General features: G+C 44.0%; 1 protein-coding gene across 1 annotated transcript; it reads left to right on the top strand.

Annotated features, from left to right (window-relative positions):
* Positions 1-1,032: 1,032 nt before the first annotated feature.
* Positions 1,033-16,495, top strand: LOC310995004 (protein NLRC3-like; the record flags this gene model as incomplete). The annotated part of the gene is made up of 9 exons (XM_083983934.1): positions 1,033-1,193; positions 2,737-3,030; positions 7,153-7,220; positions 7,460-7,737; positions 8,098-9,701; positions 14,068-14,244; positions 14,922-15,095; positions 15,787-15,895; positions 16,394-16,495. Exons 1-9 carry the CDS (start codon positions 1,075-1,077, stop codon positions 16,493-16,495), a joined length of 2,925 nt encoding a protein of 974 aa, XP_083840060.1. The 5' UTR covers positions 1,033-1,074.
* Between the last annotated feature and the right edge of the window lie 2,599 nt (positions 16,496-19,094).

Raw genomic sequence — 19,094 nt, 5'->3', positions numbered from 1 at the left:
AATGAAACTGAGAGAAGCTGTGTTTCGTCATAATATTATGTTGCAATAGACTACTACTAAATTAGGCAATCATGTCAAGTTGAATTCAAGCATGTTAGTACACCTGCATTGAACATTTATGCTTTAGGTTATCTCATGTACACTCTTCTATAATCATGTAACTATTTTAGAATCATGTAAAAAACTATATTACTCCACTTGATCATGTCATGTCTATAATTATGTAACTATTTGATAATCATGTAAAAAGCTATATTATTCCTCTTGATCATGTTAACCTTTTTACATTGTACTACTTAATATGCATTTCTATAATCTTGTTTATATATTCAGGACAAATGATTTTATGTAATCTTTTGTATAAACACTGTATTGTTGGAATAAGTGTTTGATTTAATGTGGACCCCAGGAAGAATAGTCTGCATCATTATGTGGACTTATGGGGATCCAAAGAATACAATAAACAATAAACAATATATACCCATTTACATATGTTCTTTCTGCAATAAAGAGGTTGGTCCTTCTCTCATTTGTTTTATGGATGTCCCTATTCTACCCATTTTTTGACTCAAATATCTTTATTGATTTGGGAATCTCATAAAGTTTTGATCACTATTACTGAAAGTATGGTCTTATTCTTAAATGTTGAATGTAAAAATAAGGACGTTAATAATGTAATAGAATTGCTGTGTCTGTTGGGTAAATTCCACATACAAAAATGGTCTACATCGTCTGTCTGTCTCATTCTCGTCAGCACATTGTCTCAGTATCACCTCGGCACAACTTCTTCAACTTTGGCACAAACATGGACTTGAACTCAAGGATGAACTGATGAGACTTTGGTGGTCAAAGGTCATAGGTCATGGTGACCGGATAAATGTGGATTTCATTAGAAAGTAGTGTGAGTGTCAAACGCAAAGGAGGAACGAATTAGTTTGTCCTTGAACTTGTCCTTGAGTTTGTCCAACATACTTTTTTCTTGATTATTCGTGTGTGTGTGTGTGTGTGTGTTTGTGTTACTTCACAGTCAGTGTTGGTGGTTTCCTAACTGAAGTCCTGAAGAGGAGTGTTAATATGGAGGAAGAGGGGGACGAAGCAGCGTCTCCAGGATCCATCTGTCCCCCTGTGAAGGGTGACCGGTCCAAAGATCGTCTTCTAGACTTCAGTCCTGGACCTGGACCCTCAGAGTCACAGTAAGAGACCTGCTACAAACCTGTGAACCTCCAAACTGTCTCTGCAACAGAGTTCAGTTTAGAGCTTCACAGTAAAATCAAAAAAGACCAAAATACATAGTTTAAAACAAAGACACTTTAAAAACTGGTACATAAGAACATAAAAACATAAAACCGGTTGCTCGGAGCAGTTGTGATCTAAAGTCCAGACAGTAAACAGGATCATTTTACAGCCTGACCGTTGAACTTCAGTGTGTAGCTCCAGTCAGTGACAATCAGTCCTTCACTACAGTGTGTGGTGCTGGACGCTGATGTCACTGTAGACTTCCCACAATGCCTCTGTCATCAGAGAACTGATAGCTGCTTGATGTTAGTTAGTTAGTTAGTTAGTTAGTTAGTTAGTTAGTTAGTTAGTTAGTTAGTTAGTTAGTTAGTTAGTTAGTTAGTTAGTAGACTTCATTATCCCCCTGGAGGGCAATTTGTCATGCTGCCAGCAAAACACACAAAATAGGATACAAACAGGGAAACAAAACAAAAAACAAAAACAGCACACATTCAATCATCCAGTCCAACATTAAAGCTCCAGGCAACAGTTCCTCGGGGAGACAGGCTCACTGTAACTTTACTGAGGCCAATTGTGATTGGCACAAAGGAACTTTTGAATCTGTTTGTTCTGAGCTGAGGTACTGACGACTAGAGAGCAGGGGTCTATATAGGGAGACCAGCGGGGGGGTCAGGGTTCAGACAGGATCATTTTTTCCTTCCTGGTCGCCCTGGTAGGCTACTGTACAAAATATGATATGAATAAAAACATGTTTGTGTTTGATTTGATTTGAAAATCTTTAATGTCCCCGAAGGGCAATTTGGTTTGCAGCAAAAGTTCAACACAGTAGAGCTCACATAGCACACACATGACACAATAAATACATATAGTCATCACAGATTACAGTACTGTACATCCTTCCCAACAGGTTCGCCTACAGCGTATTAAGGAATCTAACGGCAGACGGGACAAAGGATTTTAAATATCTGTTTGATTTGGCCTGACAAGGGAACGTGTACCTCCTCTTAGATGGGAGGAGTCGAAACTCTGCATGAAGAGGGTGGAGAGGGTTTGCCAGAATGGCCCTTGCCCTCTGAATGGCTCTGACCTGATAAACATGATCAAGGTCATTCAAGTTAGTGCCAATTGTTTTTTGGCAGAGTTTGACCACATTCTTCATCTTATTCTTATTTGATATGCTAAGGTTCCCAAACCAACAAATCATTGCAAAAGTTAAGATAGACTCAATAAAAGATGAGTAAAACAGTTTAAGAAACTTCTTATGAACGTTAAAAGACCTCAGTTTCCTTAAATAAAACAACCTCTGATTTACTTTCCTGCAGATGGCATCTGAGTTGCTCTCAAAAGACAGTTTATCATCCAGGATGGTGCCTAGATACTTATAATGGTTGACTATGTCCACAGCTGTGCCTTTGACAAAGGTTTGGGCTGTGACAGGTGGATTCTTACGGAAATCAATTTTCATGTCTTTCGTTTTTGACACATTAAGTGTTGTTGCAGAGGTCAGAACCACCGACTGAGAGAAGAGTCTCCAGGATCCATCTGTCCGTCCATGCAGAGTGACAGGTCCAATGATCATCCTCCATTCTTCAGTCCAGGACCTGGACCCTCAGAGTCTTCAGGATCCATCTGTCCGTCTATGAAGAGTGACAGGTCCAATGATCATCCTCCAGACTTCAGTCCTGAACCTGGACCCTCAGAGTCTTCAGGATCCATCTGTCCGTCTATGAAGAGTGACAGGTCCAATGATCATCCTCCAGACTTCAGTCCTGAATCTAGACCCTCAGAGGCACGGTAGGAGACGGTTTCTACTGTTAACTGATCTGAAGATGATTCAGTCATTAGACTCGTGTGAAGGAAACAGAGAGAAACCAGGAACCAGATCCATCAGACTCTGTGTACGATCCCCATGTCTGAGCAGTGCTTAATTTGTCCATGTGTAGGTCCCAGATAACAAATAGGGTGCTGTTCCGGGGGGGGGGGGGGTCTGGTGTATTTTGTGTATTTTGAGCCACAAGCGATCGTATCAATTTGGGCAGGAAGTCAAACAAAGAAACACAAGAGAATCTGGCCAATTTTCAAAATTATAACAAAAAAAAAATACAAGCACGGCGGCAGAAGTCACGAAATGGAAACATTGTAATAACTCGACATAGCATCTGCAATATGCCCGCTATGGCGGTCTGAGAAATAAATGATCACATATAACACATTTGATTGACAGAGGAGGTCCCGGATCCAATCAGTGAGGCAAGGCAAGGCAATTTTATTTGTATAGCCCGTTTTTACAAACAGTTTGTCTCAAAGGGCTTTACATCCCATCATAACAACATCCTCTGTCCTTAGACCCTCACATCCACTGAGGAAAAACTCCATGGAAAACCCTTTTAACAGGGAAAAATCTGAGAAACCTCAGGGTGAGCAACAGAGGAGGGATCCCTCTTATAGCTTCAGACAGAGGTCTCGTCTCCGTACTTGTACTTTTGGACCTCAGTGCTGCATTTGACACCATCGACCACAGCATCCTGCTGCAGAGACAAGATCATGAAATTGGGATTAAAGGACCTGCCCTAAAATGGTTTAAGTCATACTTATCTGACAGGTTTCAATTTGTTAATGTTAATAACAACCACTCAGTGTATAGCAGAGTTACGTATGGTGTACCACAGGGTTCAGTCTTAGGGCCAATCCTCTTCATTCTTTACATGCTCCCATTAGGTGGCGTCATCCGGAAGCACTCAATCAATTTTCACTGTTATGCGGATGATACGCAACTCTACTTGTCCATTGAGCCAGATGACAGAATCCGCCTCATCAATCTGCAAGACTGTCTGAAAGACATTAGATCCTGGATGTCCTCTAACTTCTTGCTACTGAATTCAGATAAAACTGAGGTCATTGTGTTTGGACTTAAACATCTCAGGGACACTTTCTCTAATCAGATCGCTACTCTAGATGGCATCACCCTGACCCCGAGTACAACCGCGAGGAACCTTGGAGTCATTTTTGACCAGGACCTTTCCTTTAGCTCCCACATAAAACACGTGACTAGAACCGCCTTCTTCCATCTGCGCAGTATCACTAAGATTAGGAATATCCTCTCCCAGAGTGATGCTGAGAAACTAGTACATGCATTTATCACTTCTAGGCTAGACTACTGCAACTCTCTCCTGTCAGGATGTCCGAAAAACTCTCTAAAGAGTCTCCAGCTGGTCCAGAATGCCGCAGCGAGGGTTTTGACAGGAGTTAGGAAGAGAGAGCACATCTCTCCCACCTTAGCTTCTCTCCACTGGCTTCCTGTAGGATTTAGAATAGACTTCAAAATCCTTCTGCTGACTTATAAGGCTCTTAATGATAAAGCTCCAACCTATCTGAAAGAACTAATCATTCCTTACTGTCCTACCAGAGCACTCCGCTCCCAGAACGCAGGTCTGTTAGTGACTCCCAGTATCTCTAAAAACAGACTGGGAGGTAGAGCCTTCAGTTACCGGGCTCCTTTACTGTGGAACCAGCTCTCTCCATGGGTCAAAGAGGCAGACACTCTAACTACATTTAAGTCTAGACTTAAGACCTTCCTTTATGACAGGGCTTTTAGTTAGGGCTGGTTCAGGTAGCTCTGAACCATTTTATAGCTACGCTGCTATAGACTTAGACTGCTGGGAGACACATCTGGTTACACAGAGCCCTCTCCTTTCTCCTCCTCTCCTCTCCTCTCCTCTTCTCTTCTCTCCTCTCCTCTCCTCTCCTCTCCTCTCCTCTCCTCTCCTCTCCTCTCCTCTCCTCTCCTCCCCTCCCCTCAGTATATTTTTGAACTGTCATTTTCTGTTGTACTTTGTAGTTTGGCCTTGGTGTCTCGCACTCTCCATCTCTCTGCACCAGCCGCCGCCTGCATCGCCCCCCTCCCACCCTTTCCCCTGCTGTTAGACCGGCCTCCCCTCCCTTCCCATGGACCAGTCTACCACCCAGTCCTCCCATCGAGCTGGCCAGCTCTCCCTGCCCCCACCAGAGACTGCCTTCATCAACTCCTGCTAACATTTCCATATTTCGCACATTCTGTGACAAACTGTAAACTGTTTTCTTGTCTGTAACAACATCTATTGCACGTCTGTCCGTCCTGGGTGAGGGATCCCTCCTCTGTTGCTCACCCTGAGGTTTCTCCTGGTTTTCCCTGTTAAAGGGGTTTTCCATGGAGTTTTTCCTCAGTGGATGTGAGGGTCTAAGGACAGAGGATGTTGTTATGATGGGATGTAAAGCCCTTTGAGACAAACTGTTTGTAAAAACGGGCTATACAAATAAAATTGCCTTGCCTTGCCTTGCCTTGCCTTGCCTTGCCTTGCCTTGCCTTGCCTTGCCTTGCCTTGCCTTGCCTCACCCAGGACGGGCGGACGTGACAGAGATGTTGTTACAGACAAGAAAACAGTTTACAACAGAGAATGTGAGAAACATGGAAATGTTAACAACAGGAGGAAGCTTCTGGTAGGCAAGGGAGGCAGGGAGAGCAGACCAGCTTAATGGGAGGACTGGATGGCAGACTGGTTCATAGGAAGAGAGGACAGACCAGCTTAATGGGAGGACTGAATGGCAGACTGGTTCATTGGAAGAGAGGGCAGACCAGCTTAATGGGAGGACTGGATGGCAGACTGGTTCATAGGAAGAGAGGACAGACCAGCTTAATGGGAGGACTGAATGGCAGACTGGTTCATTGGAAGGGAGGGCAGACCAGCTTAATGGGAGGACTGGATGGCAGACTGGTTCATTGGAAGGGAGGGCAGACCAGCTTAATGGGAGGACTGGATGGCAGACTGGTTCATAGGAAGAGAGAGCAGACCAGCTTAATGGGAGGACTGAATGGCAGACTAGTTCATAGGAAGAGAGGGCAGACCAGCTTAATGGGAGGACTGGATGGCAGACTGGTTCATAGGAAGAGAGGACAGACCAGCTTAATGGGAGGACTGGATGGCAGACTGGTTCATGGGAAGAGAGGGCAGACCAGCTTAATGGGAGGACTGGATGGCAGACTGGTTCATGGGAAGAGAGGGCAGACCAGCTTAATGGGAGGACTGGATGGCAGACTGGTTCATAGGAAGAGAAGACAGACCAGCTTAATGGGAGGACTGGATGGCAGACTGGTTCATAGGAAGAGAGGGCAGACCAGCTTAATGGGAGGACTGGATGGCAAACTGGTTCATAGGAAGAGAGGACAGACCAGCTTAATGGGAGGACTGGATGGCAGACTGGTTCATAGGAAGAGAAGACAGACCAGCTTAATGGGAGGACTGGATGGCAGACTGGTTCATAGGAAGAGAAGACAGACCAGCTTAATGGGAGGACTGGATGGCAGACTGGTTCATAGGAAGAGAGGGCAGACCAGCTTAATGGGAGGACTGGATGGCAGACTGGTTCATAGGAAGAGAGGGCAGACCGGTTTAACAGCAGGGGAAATCGAGGGGTAGGGAGCGATGCAGGCGGCGTTTGGTGAGGTGCCAGATCTTGTTCCGGCACAAATTAAACTGAAGTCACAGTAGACATTAAAGCAGCTGATGCAGAGAGACTTTTATTTTGAAAAATCAGAAACCAAACAGCTGAAAGAGCACAATGATGAATTTAAAGAGAGGAGTAATCAGCGTTTCCTGTCTGTAACTGTGTGAGCTTCTCCACAACATGTAGTGAAGCTCAGGTGAAGCTGCTGAAGCTTCTGTTGTCAGCTTCAGTCTCCTCACACTCGACCAGAGCTCCAACACAGGTTCATTAGGATTAGGATCAGGAGCTGGATCAGGAGCTCATTAGGACTCTCTCTCTTCTTTCCCTCTGCTCCTCTGGTTACTGAAGCCCCGCCCCTTGAGGTGGTTAACCAATCAGAGCCGAGATGTTGACCTGTGACTGAGACGTGTTGTTGATCCAGAAATGTCTTGACAGAGAGAAGAGGAGCGGTGTCTCTGTGGACGAGCAGCTGTCCTGCAGTGGACAAAGACCCAGAACCAGAGGTGAGCTGCAGACAGCCAATCAGAGCAGCTGTGGACAAAGTGAGACTGAACATCTGTCTGCTGATGTGGTCATTTGTTGTTTTCTCCAGAGTCATTGTTCCATCACACAGCACTGACATTTAAGATGATGATTCAAACCTTCTCTTTGTTGTCTGTAGTTTTTCTGTAGCTGATGAAAATAATCTGATCAGATTGTCAGACTCTCTGTCTTCAGTCTGACTCTGTCTCTTGTCTCTCAGCAGATGGTGGTCTGCAGGAGGTTTTAGATCAACATAAGATCAGTCTGAGGAGCAGATGTGAACGAGTGACTGAAGGAACTGAGGCAACAGGAAGTGGAACAGGAAGTGGAACCCTCCTCAACAGGATCTACACTGAGCTCTACATCACAGAGGGACAGAGTGAAGAGGTTAATACCCAACATGAGGTGAGACAGCTGGAGACAACGTCCAAGAAGAAGACCCTCCATGACACTACAATCAAGTGCAACGACATCTTTAAAGACTTACTTGTCCAACAGAGACAGGACGTCTCTACGGTCTCACCTGTCCAACGGAGAGAGGACGTCTCTACGGTCTCACCTGTCCAACGGAGAGAGGACGTCTCTACGGTCTCACCTGTCCAACAGAGAGAGGACGTCTCTATGGTCTCACCTGTCCAACGGAGAGAGGACGTCTCTACGGTCTCACCTGTCCAACAGAGAGAGGACGTCTCTACGGTCTCACCTGTCCAACAGAGAGAGGACGTCTCTACGGTCTCACCTGTCCAACAGAGAGAAGACGTCTCTACGGTCTCACCTGTCCAACAGAGAGAGGACGTCTCTACGGTCTCACCTGTCCAACAGAGAGAGGACGTCTCTACGGTCTCACCTGTCCAACAGAGACCCATCATCAGAGTGGTTCTGACCAACGGTGTCGCTGGCGTTGGAAAAACCTTCTCGGTGCAGAAGTTCACTCTGGACTGGGCCGAGGGCTTGGAGAACCAAGATGTCAGTCTGCTGGTTCTGCTTTCGTTCAGAGAGCTGAACCTGATCAGAGATCAGCGGTTGAGTCTTCTCAGGCTGCTCCATGTTTTCCATCCAACATTACAGAAGGTGACAGCAGAGCAGCTGGCTGTCTGTAAACTTGTCTTCATCTTTGACGGCCTGGATGAAAGCCGACTGTCACTGGACTTCAACAACAGGGAGGTTGTGTCTGATGTCACACAGACGTCATCAGTCAACGTGCTGCTGACAAACCTCATCCAGGGGAATCTGCTTCCCTCAGCTCTGGTCTGGATCACCTCCAGACCTGCAGCAGCCAATCAGATCCCTCCTACATGTGTCGACAGGGTAACAGAGGTCCGAGGCTTCACTGACGCCCAGATGGAGGAGTACTTCAGGAGGAGGTCCAGTAAGAAAAAGCTGTCCAGAAGAATCATCTCACACATCAAGACGTCCAGGACCCTCCACATCATGTGTCAAGTCCCAGTCTTCTGCTGGATCAGTGCTACAGTTCTGGAGCACATGTTGACCACAGACCAGAGAGGAGAGCTGCCCAAGACCACGACTGACCTGTTCTCACACTTCCTGCTGGTCCAGACAAAGAGGAAGAAGAACAAATACGGTGAAGGACATGAGACGAGTCCACAGGAGCTGACGGAGGCAGACAGGGAAGTTCTTCTGAAGCTGGGGAGGCTGGCGTTTGAACAGCTGGAGGAAGGAAACATCATGTTCTACCAAGAAGACCTGGAGCAGTGTGGTCTGGATGTCACAGAGGCCTTGGTGAACTCAGGACTCTGTACTGAGATCTTCAAAAGAGAGAGTGTGATCTTCCAGAAAACAGTCTACTGCTTTGTTCATCTGAGTGTTCAGGAGTTTCTGGCTGCAGTCTACATGTTCCACTGTTTCACCAACAGGAACACACAGGTCCTCAAGAACTTCCTGGGAATGGACTACATCAAGAGAGACTCAAACCCAAAGTCAGAGTCTGTCTTTAAAAATGCTTCTAAGTTCTTTGGATTCAATGCGAGCAGGCTTCCACCCCTGGTTAACTTCCTGCAGAGAGCCATGCAGAAATCCCTCAGCAGTAGAAACGGTCACCTGGACCTGTTTGTTCGCTTCCTTCATGGCCTCTCTCTGGAGTGCAACCAGAGGCTGTTAGGAGGTCTGCTGGGTCAGACAGACAACAGTACAGGAACCATCCAGAGAGCCATCAACAACCTGAAGGAGATGAACAGTGATGACATCTCTCCTGACAGAAGCATCAACATCTTCCACTGTCTGACGGAGATGAAGGACCAGTCAGTTCATCAGGAGATCCAACAGTTCCTGAAGTCAGAGAACAGATCAGAGGAGGAACTCTCTGAGATCCAGTGTTCAGCTCTGGCCTACATGATGCAGATGTCAGAGCAGGTTCTGGATGAGTTGGACTTGGAGAAGTACAACACATCAGATCAGGGACGATGGAGACTGATCCCAGCTGTGAGGAACTGCAGGAAGGCTGAGTGAGTCCAGACAATCAATATAATTATTGATCAGTGGATCAGATCAGTGGTTCAGTCAAATTCATATAAACCCAGTTTTCATTGTTTTCATCTTAGTATGACTTTAAACAACGACAGGTCAGTTGTGTTTTTTCTGGAGCTGTTGTTAAAGCTGTGAGCTCCAACATGGAGATTCTTCAGTTGGTTGTGTTGTTGCTGCTCAGTGAATAAAAACACATCTTTAGTGTTTTTGTTGAGTTTATTTTGACTTTTTGGTTTGATTCCAACCTGATGAAACAAATGAAAGCAGCTCCACTGATCCTCCACCTCAGTGTTTCCAGCTGTTGGTAGGACTGTGTAGTATTAAAGCTGTAGTGTCTCCAGAGGGAGCTGTGTGCAGTCTGATCAATGTCCTCAGGTACAACCCCCATCCTCACTGTAAATGACTCCTATAGGTCAAAGCTACGTTGTGTACGTAGTGTGAGTAAAGTGGCTCGGTCACTGCAGACAGCTCTGAAGTTGTTACCAAGGCAACAAGATGTAAGGTTAAACTCAGCTGTTGGGAGGGGCATCACCTGACAGACTGAGCCCCTCCCTCTTGTGTTGAGGAGAGAGGAACGGTCAGATTGAACTCTGCCTATAACAGAGGTTCAACTGGCCTGGAGCTGGTGTTTCTCATATCCAGTGAATCCAGTAGCATGTGAGCAGCAAACATCATCTCCATCAGTCTGTTGTTGTCATTTATTCTCATTCTGCTGCTCCTCTCACACACTGCACACACAGGTGTGTGACTGACTCACTATACTTGTTATATACTTTATTTTTCTATTGTATTTGCAATGGGCCCATGTACAATATTACACACAGGCTAAATATTGACATGTGATGCGTTGTAGCCATGGATGTATTATATTAACTGGATACCGGACCGGAAAATGGCCGCCGTTCATTTCAATGGAAGTTGCTCGCCTGGCGCATACGCCGAAAAAGTTTCTGACTTCCGGGTTTACTTCCGCGTTATGCGGCCCATAGAGCATGCGCAGTTGAGTCACCCCCCATGATGCTCTGCGGCCTCCCATCATGCCCTGGGGCAATGAGAACGAGCAACCGCCGTTCTAGTTTTGGCGCTGCACGTTCATGAATGTATTACTTGTGGATTTAAAGGTACATTATGTAAGAATGTGGCCAAAAACGGTTACTGCAGTCAAATTCAAAACACAGCGATCTGGTTTTTTCTCCCAGTTGTAGCAGCAGCTCAGTGGAAGCAGACTGAGGCTGAAACACCACTGACGCCGCCGTGACTGGGAGAGAGGGCTAGGTGGCGCAACATGCCAACACGTAAATTCAAACATGATTTGCAGTCTGCAAAAAAAAGATTTTTAATGCGAATACTCTGGCTGTACTATTGTTGTTGGTGAGTTCATCTGAATATGAACATATGAACATTATTCCTGAGTCTCTGTGACATATTAGGAGGATTTTACGGCCAGTTGCTTTAGGTTTCTTACATACTGTACCTTTAAAGAATGAGTATTAAGACTTTTACAGGACTCACACGGACTTTAAAACAAAGATAACGATTTAAAAAGTAAGATGGCCGATCGCAGGTTTACTACGACCGTTTATATGATCGTTAAATCGTTTTGTTAATTAATATACGACGTTACACTGAAAACGAGTTAAGGCCCATTTATACCCTACGGTAAAAACTAATACGGACACTTTCGTCCGTATCCGGAGGTCGTTTCATCCGTCAGTGGATCCGTTGCCTCTGAGCTTACGAATCCGGAGTGCTCCGGATGAAACGGAGCAATACCACCAGTAACCGGGGTGGCAGTATTGAGTCAGAAGCAGAGAAAAGTCACTCCATTACGAAAATCGGCGAAGAAGAGAGTAGTTGCCGGAAATTCAAAGAAGGAGGAGAAGACGAGAGTAAACATTAAACATTTAAAAATGGTGCAGAATTTGGAGAAGATATGTGAGAGGGTGAGTGGGTGCATACATTTAATGTTGGTGCCAGTAATGACAGCGTTCGTTGACATGGCAACATTTGCCGTGTCAACAACACTGTAATTAGACACACACTGCCCCCTAGAGGATAAGTTGCGTTACGTCCATAAAAACGGTTAAACCGGACGGAGGTATGAAGGCCAGTTACGGAGATGACGTTTGATACGGACGGACGAAATTCATCCGTATCCGGAGGTATAAACCAGCCTTTAGTCTGAACCTGTAAGCTTAAATCACAATGGAAAATAAATCATAATTAACTGTATTTTTGTTAAACATGACAGAGATGACAAGGCAAGGCAATTTTATTTGTATAGCCTGTTTTTACAAACAGTTTGTCTCAAAGGGCTTTACATGGCATCGTAACAACATCCTCTGTCCTTAGATCCCAGAACACCTCAAATAATGTAATGAGGGCTTTACTCTTACCTTTTTTATATTGAATAGTATATTTAACTTGCTGCACAGTTCACCAGTTGTATTTACAGGATGTTGGTGGAGGTATTTAAACTTAGTCACACGTGTTTTGTTTTTATCAACCACACTGTGATTAAAGAAAGTTAGAGCTCTTTGGCAAATGCATCTTCCTTTTAATAATTGTCTGTACTGGCTGTGTTCATAGTTTCATCATCATCATTAAGCCTTCAGGTGGATGAGACTCTTTGTAATTCAACAGTTTAACTTTAACAATATTTCCACAACACGCAGAATATCAGTGTCCACTAAATACAGCTGTTACAGAACCAGACATTTTAATTAAACACGAATGCCCCAGACACAGTTGCAGATGGATTTGGTAGAAGAAGAAAAAAGTCACAAGCATGTTTGTTTTTTTCCGAACAATTTAATAATATGATTATGAGTTTAAGTGATCATTTAGCATACTGACACTGAACAAACACACACTGACGACGGTGAGGAGGAGGAGGAGGAGGAGGACGTCCACGGTTCTTCCTCAGGCCCCGGTGAAGACGGGGAGCAGCTGCACCGTCAGGACACACACAAGACACACACCGACCATGGAGGAGTCTGGACAAGTCTCGGTTTACATTTTACCACCGTGGCATTAATTAAGCCGTAAAAATAAATTAACGTTGACGTTGTGAACGGAGCAACAGGTGTAGAACATCAGCCGCGATGAGACACTGTTGACACACACACACACACACACATACAGCATAAATGACTTTTCAAGCTAAAATTACTGAAAAATATGAGTTTTACAGGAGCAGTAATGTAAAGCAGTCCGGTTTCACGTCAGTAAATGCGGTCACTACGAGGCGATCTCATCAATTAAAACGTTACGTTTAAGAATACGAGTTGACAAGAGACTAATAACAGACATTAAATATCATAAAGTTAAATTAACTTGATGTGACTAAACAAAAACTCACCTTTGAGCCGTGTTTTCCACTTTTCTGAGTGATTTTTGTGCCGGACAGCGTCTCATTAGTTTCAGGCATCCTCAGTCCCGAGATACACACACTGCGAGTGCACGGACACAGCCGTGACGTCACGCTCAGAAATTAGACTTTTCTGTGGCTTTTCTGACCGTTAGAAAACATTTTGACAGATAAAAAGTCCATGACTTAAAAATATAGAATACAAAGATTAGTCATTAACGGAGGTTACAGCTGGACGTGTCCTGTGAACAGTTTTACAGGCTTCTCTTTTACTATTGCGGTCTATGGGAAAAATCCTTTTTGGGCCGCATGGGATTTTTTGTTGCAGTACCACGGGTGACCACTGGGAAAAATCGGCGTGCCTGCTGAGAGGATTACAGGGGGGCTGGTTGTTCATATATTCATGTCGGCCAAGCCACTGTCATTTATGAACAGACCTTGTTATATGTCTATTCATTTAAAGGGATAGTTCACCCAAAATTGAAATTTCACTCATTATCTACTCACCCTCATGTGGACTAAGGGCTGGGAGAAGTTTCAGAGTCCTCCGTGGCTTCTCTGAGTTACAGGGGGTCTCAGCGTAGCAGCGTCCATATATCGGTTGCAAATGGAAATGGTGTGTCTTTTTGTTATGAAGAAAAGTGGTATAGGGTTAAGGTTAATGACTCAGTAACAGGTGTTTAGGTTGTTGCTTTTACAAAGATCATGAATGTTATTGTAGCTCAGGACTGAAATCTAGTCATATGATTGGATGTTGTCGTTGAATAGAATTAAAGAAGAGGAAGCCTCAGAGCTCCTTCAGGAGGAAATAAACTCTATTTAAAAAGGGCCCAGCCAATCAGGTGCAGGACCGAGCCATGAAGATGAGCTGAACCATCCCATCATCATGTCCCACCATCATATGCACCAACTGTAGTTTCACTATTTACATCAGAGTTTTATTTGAACAGATTTGATGTTTTCTCTAATCACAGACTACGTTCCTGTGGACTCTCAGAGACTCACTGTGAAGTCGTTGCCTCAGCTCTGAAGTCCGACCCCTCCCACCTGAGACACCTGGACCTGAGTAACAACATGAACCTGCAGGATTCAGCAGTGAAGGTTCTGTGTGCTGGACTGGAGAGTCCAAACTGTAGACTGGAGACTCTGAGGTCAGTTTTTCTGTCGTAGTTTTTTGTCTGTATTCAGGTCAAATGTTTGAAGTTTCACTTGTTCATTGGTTGAGGATTTCAACAAAGAGCTGGAGAAGAGAAAGGACTCAGTGTTTATTACCACAAGAAGAAGGAGAGACCAGTCAGTGTTTGTGATGGAGACAAGTTCTCTGGTTTTTATCATCTAGATTTTGATCTTCAAATCAGAAACTTGATGAGGATCAAACTCACAGATGTTCTGCTGCTGATTTGAACATGACAGAAGCTTCAACAAATATTTCACCAAGCTGAAGTCACATCAGTGATGATGATGAACGGCAGCAGATTGGAGATTTCTGGAAACATCAAAGGTTTCTAAGGTTCCAGTTGATTTCCAGCTGGTTCTTGAAAACAGAATCTATTGAGTCCATTTTCACCGTTGATCATTTTATTCCTGGTGTCTGTTAAAACAGATTTACAGGCTTCAATGTTCCACAAAGAGCTGATTGTCCTTCCACTGTAGATGTGACATGTGTCTGAAAGGCTCTGATAGGGCTCAGGCTCTTTGAGGCCCAATAACAGAAGAACACAAGAACAGAAGGACAAAGTCCCTCTACTCATTGAGACACTGATCATTGATCAGGACACATCTGATCCATTACCACTGATCTGATCTACATCTGTTATTCTTTATTCAGATTGTGGAGCTGCTGGTTGTCAGAGATCAGCTGTTCTTCTCTGGGCTCAGCTCTGAAGTCCAACCCCTCCCACCTGAGAGAACTGGAGCTGAGCTACAACAAGCTGCAGGATTCAGGAGTGAAGTATCTGAGTGGTTTTCTGGAGAGTCCAGACTGTAGACTGGAGACTCTGGGGTCAGTTCACTGACTGTTACTGTTGTAGATCTTAGAACTTTGATCCACAACTGAACCTGATTGATCTTCACTCAGAACTCAAATCATGGACTTTGATGTGATGAATGAAGGACGTTTGAAATAGTTGTTGTCTCATGTTTCCACTTGTTCTTCTCTCACACTGACAATGACTCTTCACTTTCAGATCATTTCACTCAGTCTGATCAATAATGTCTGTTCACTTGACTTCATTTTGTTCACAGAGATGATTTGAATCTGATCTTAAAGTCAGAGCGTTTGACTGAATAAAGACTGACTGGTCGGAAGCCATCACATAAGATGGGGGGGGGGGGGGGGGGGGGGGGTTGTCAACATGTGTGTGTTCAGTTGAATGTGTGTAGTATTAGTTTCCTGAGACCAGGACCAAGAAAGACTTTAGTCCTGGATCAGGACTGGACCTTTAGACTTTGATCCAGTTCAGTCCTGAATCAAAGTATTGGAGTCAGAGTTTAGTCAGTGATCTGTCTGATCAGATATTGATTCTATATTGACAGACTGTCCTGAGCAGCAATGATTAATCCGTTTTGACATGAAGAGGTGAATGAATGTTGTTCTTCTGTTATTCTTCATTCAGATTGATGAGCTGCAGGTTGTCAAAGATCAGCTGTTCTTCTCTGGTCTCAGCTCTGAAGTCCAACCCCTCCCACCTGAGACACCTGGACCTGATGTACAACAACCTGAATGATTCAGACCTGAAGGATCTGCGTGATCTCATGGACAGTCCACGCTGTAGACTGAAGACTCTGAGGTCAGTCAAGTCTGTAGCTGTTTCCCTCCAGATCAATCAACTCATGAAGGAAAAGTGTTTCTGGCCAGTTTAACTGGTTTCTGGAGTTTGTTTTCATCATGTAACTCAGATCCACAACAAGACATTTAGACATATAGACATAGACATCTAGACAGGATGCCATAGCTGAAGGTCTAAATGTTCCAGCATCAGGTAAAGGTGTTAGGATGAAACCAGGAAGTAGGAGCCAGACGTCCTGTTGCATCTATCACTCATATCAGATTGACTAAATCCATGTTGTTGATGAAGACACAGCAATACAGTGTGAAAAGGTGTGAAGGTGGTTCCACCCCCCCTCTCTACACAATGTTACAGGAAACGGCTTCACTCTCACTACAGGCCAATGTCCACTCACTCAACTACTGACTAACAACAACTGACACATCTGGTCTGAACAGGACTGAAGTGGCTGCTGCATCACTGACTCAGCAGTCTGTCATTCATCACCTCTCCTCTGTCTGTCTGTCTGTAGGTGGAAGGATTCACATTGAGTCCACAGCTTCTTCACCAGTTCCTGTCAGATGAACCAGAGGAAGTGGAGGAGACTCCAGCGCTGCAGTCTGAACTGATCTGAGAACAGGTCCACTGTCACACATAGAGTCCAGTCCACCATCGTCCCTTCGTGTGTGAATGTGTGTGAATGATTATCTTCCAAAGCCTGTCTGCGAACAGTGCTGTATGAATGTGTGTGAAAGGGTGAATGCGACCATTACAGTGTAAAGCGCTTTGAGTGGTCCGAGTGACTAGAAAAGCGCTATATAAGTGCAAGTCCATTTACCATTTACCATTCGTGTCCTCTGGACCTGACAGACCATCATCAGTGTCTCTGGACTTAAAGGGCATTTCCACTCGTAATCTATGTTTACCTCAGATATCAGGTCACCTATGATCAGGTCATTTCCTACCATCCATACTCCAACTGCAGCGTCTGGACGTTTAGATTCGTTTTTGTTCAAGAATCTATCGTTTTTTCGATGTTCATTAATGGCTCCGAACTAATTCTAAAATTGTTCTGTGGTCGCAAGTAACGTCCTTTTGACCATTTTGAAATTCGCTTTACAATTAAATTTAATCAAAATTCGGACTTACAGCGGCTTCCGCATTGTTCTCTAACCTCTACCTGTTCAAAACATCACGTTTCATACCAAGAAACAAGAAATCAGCAGTTTGTTGTAAAACTGTTATAAAATAAAATTCCAGACAGACTACAGGTGGCGTAGGTAACGTCACTCACCACACGCTGCCACCTACAGGACTCACTCGGTACTGCAGCCGCTACACAGGTCTTGAAAAACAAGAATAAAATCACGACACTTATCACTGTAAATGATTTCAAAGTTTCATTATTCAGGTTTTTTATTTTTTATTTCTCAAGCATTTTGCAAGAGTAATAAACGGTGATATAAACAGCTGCAGATTAATTTTCTGTCAATAAAGCTATGAATTATTTGTTGACTATAATAAATATCAATTCTTTCTTATATAAAATAAAAAGGTTGAGACACTGCACAACAGAAGAAATGTCACATTTACCTTTTTTATTTAAAAAATCTTTGACATTCCAGTGTTTCTGTTTTCCATTTTCTAACAAAAGAGGGTGGTGAGATGACACTCCAGATTGTCAACCATTTTTCTGAACCTCAACAACACATGTGGTCAGATCACAAACATCTTCTCCATTCAAACAGATGGGTTCAACACTTCAAAAAAAGAAAAAAAAGACCAGAAAAAGGCATTTGTTAGCAGATGTGATAGTGATTGTATGCATATACAAGACTGATGGGAGGGGAGGATTCACCGTGTGCTCACAGTTTCACATCGCTCTGCCAAATTCTTCAAATTGTAAAAGAAAAAGAAGAAAACAACGAGCTGCAGTGTGGCAGTCGTCCATCAGTGTTCCTGGGTGAGATCTGTAAACGGCCTCACTGTTTGCAGATTATAATTCATTGGTTATTTCCTAACAGTAGACCATCATTTTTCACAAAACTGAGAAGAAGCCGAAGTCGATGAAGTTGTTTGGAGTCGGTGGTGGGAATGACAAAACATAAAACACAGGACAAATCTGATAGTTTCTACTGCAGCTGCCCTTAAAAACACACCGATGTCCTCGCTCGCTCGCTGCTCTTTGAAAAGGCTGCCGAGACTTTTATTTACAATTAGGTCCAATGTCTGTCTGGGAAACGCACCTCTGTGGGTTTGAGCCGTAAACGACCGAAGGAAAGAGCCACACCAGAACAAACATCATCATATTCTACAAAACTGCACGTTGGCCCAAAATGTACAATCAGACCTGGGTCAGAATCCTCTCAGTGATCTGGTCTAAGACCGAACCAGAACTCATGTGTCGCAATATAAAGTCTAGAATCTGGCAGACCGGGTCCATTTCTGCCCACCAAGAGGAAGAGGAAGAAGAAGTTCTTATCAGGGTCTCGTTCCTTTTACCCCGTTTAAATAAAGTAGTTGCATATTGATGCTTTTATCTCACTGCTCGACTGCAGAGTCGGAGGAAACAGAAAACATCCCGGAGTTGGTGACATTCATAATTAGATGAATCGCATACAGAACGATCATCAGTCCAGTCTCAAAGGATTCTGAGTGTTTGATTCATGCCCAATTGTCCTCTCTTTCTTTGTGCTGGAAGAAAACCCAATTAGGAAAGGAAAGTTACAGGGAAGAGGGAAAACAACAGAAAAGGAAACGAAATGGGGGAATGGGAGAAAGAATGGAGGTTATTTTTGTGTTAAACAAAGTTGAAGGAAAAGGGAAAAGGAAAGTAAGGGCAAGCAAAAAGACAGGAGAAAGGAAAAGAGAATGGGAAAAGGGGAAAGCAAACAAAAAGAAAGAGGAAAGGAAAAATGAAAAGGGATGAAAAGTTTCTTTGTGTTGACGCAATCCACACTTGTAGTGAACGAAAGGGAAATGAGGGCAAACAAAAAGACAGGGAAAAGGAATGAGAGAAAGGAAAAGGGAAAGGTAATAAAAATGGGAAGGAGAAGAGGAATATAAAAGGAAAAAGGGAAAATGAAAAAGGAATGATGGTGGACAATAAGGTTTTATTGTAAAAGCAAATGAAAAGGAACAGGACAGGAAGGGAAACAGGGAAAAAACAAACAGACAACTCATATTTTCCAAAGTGCATTATCGGACAAACTGATTAATCCAGGTGTGTCTGA

This window comes from Trachurus trachurus (assembly GCF_905171665.1).
Source record: "Trachurus trachurus genome assembly, chromosome: 12".
NCBI classification, from domain to species: Eukaryota; Metazoa; Chordata; class Actinopteri; order Carangiformes; family Carangidae; genus Trachurus; species Trachurus trachurus.
Note: the sequence above shows the minus strand (reverse complement) of the source record. Positions and strands in the feature narration are given on the sequence as shown.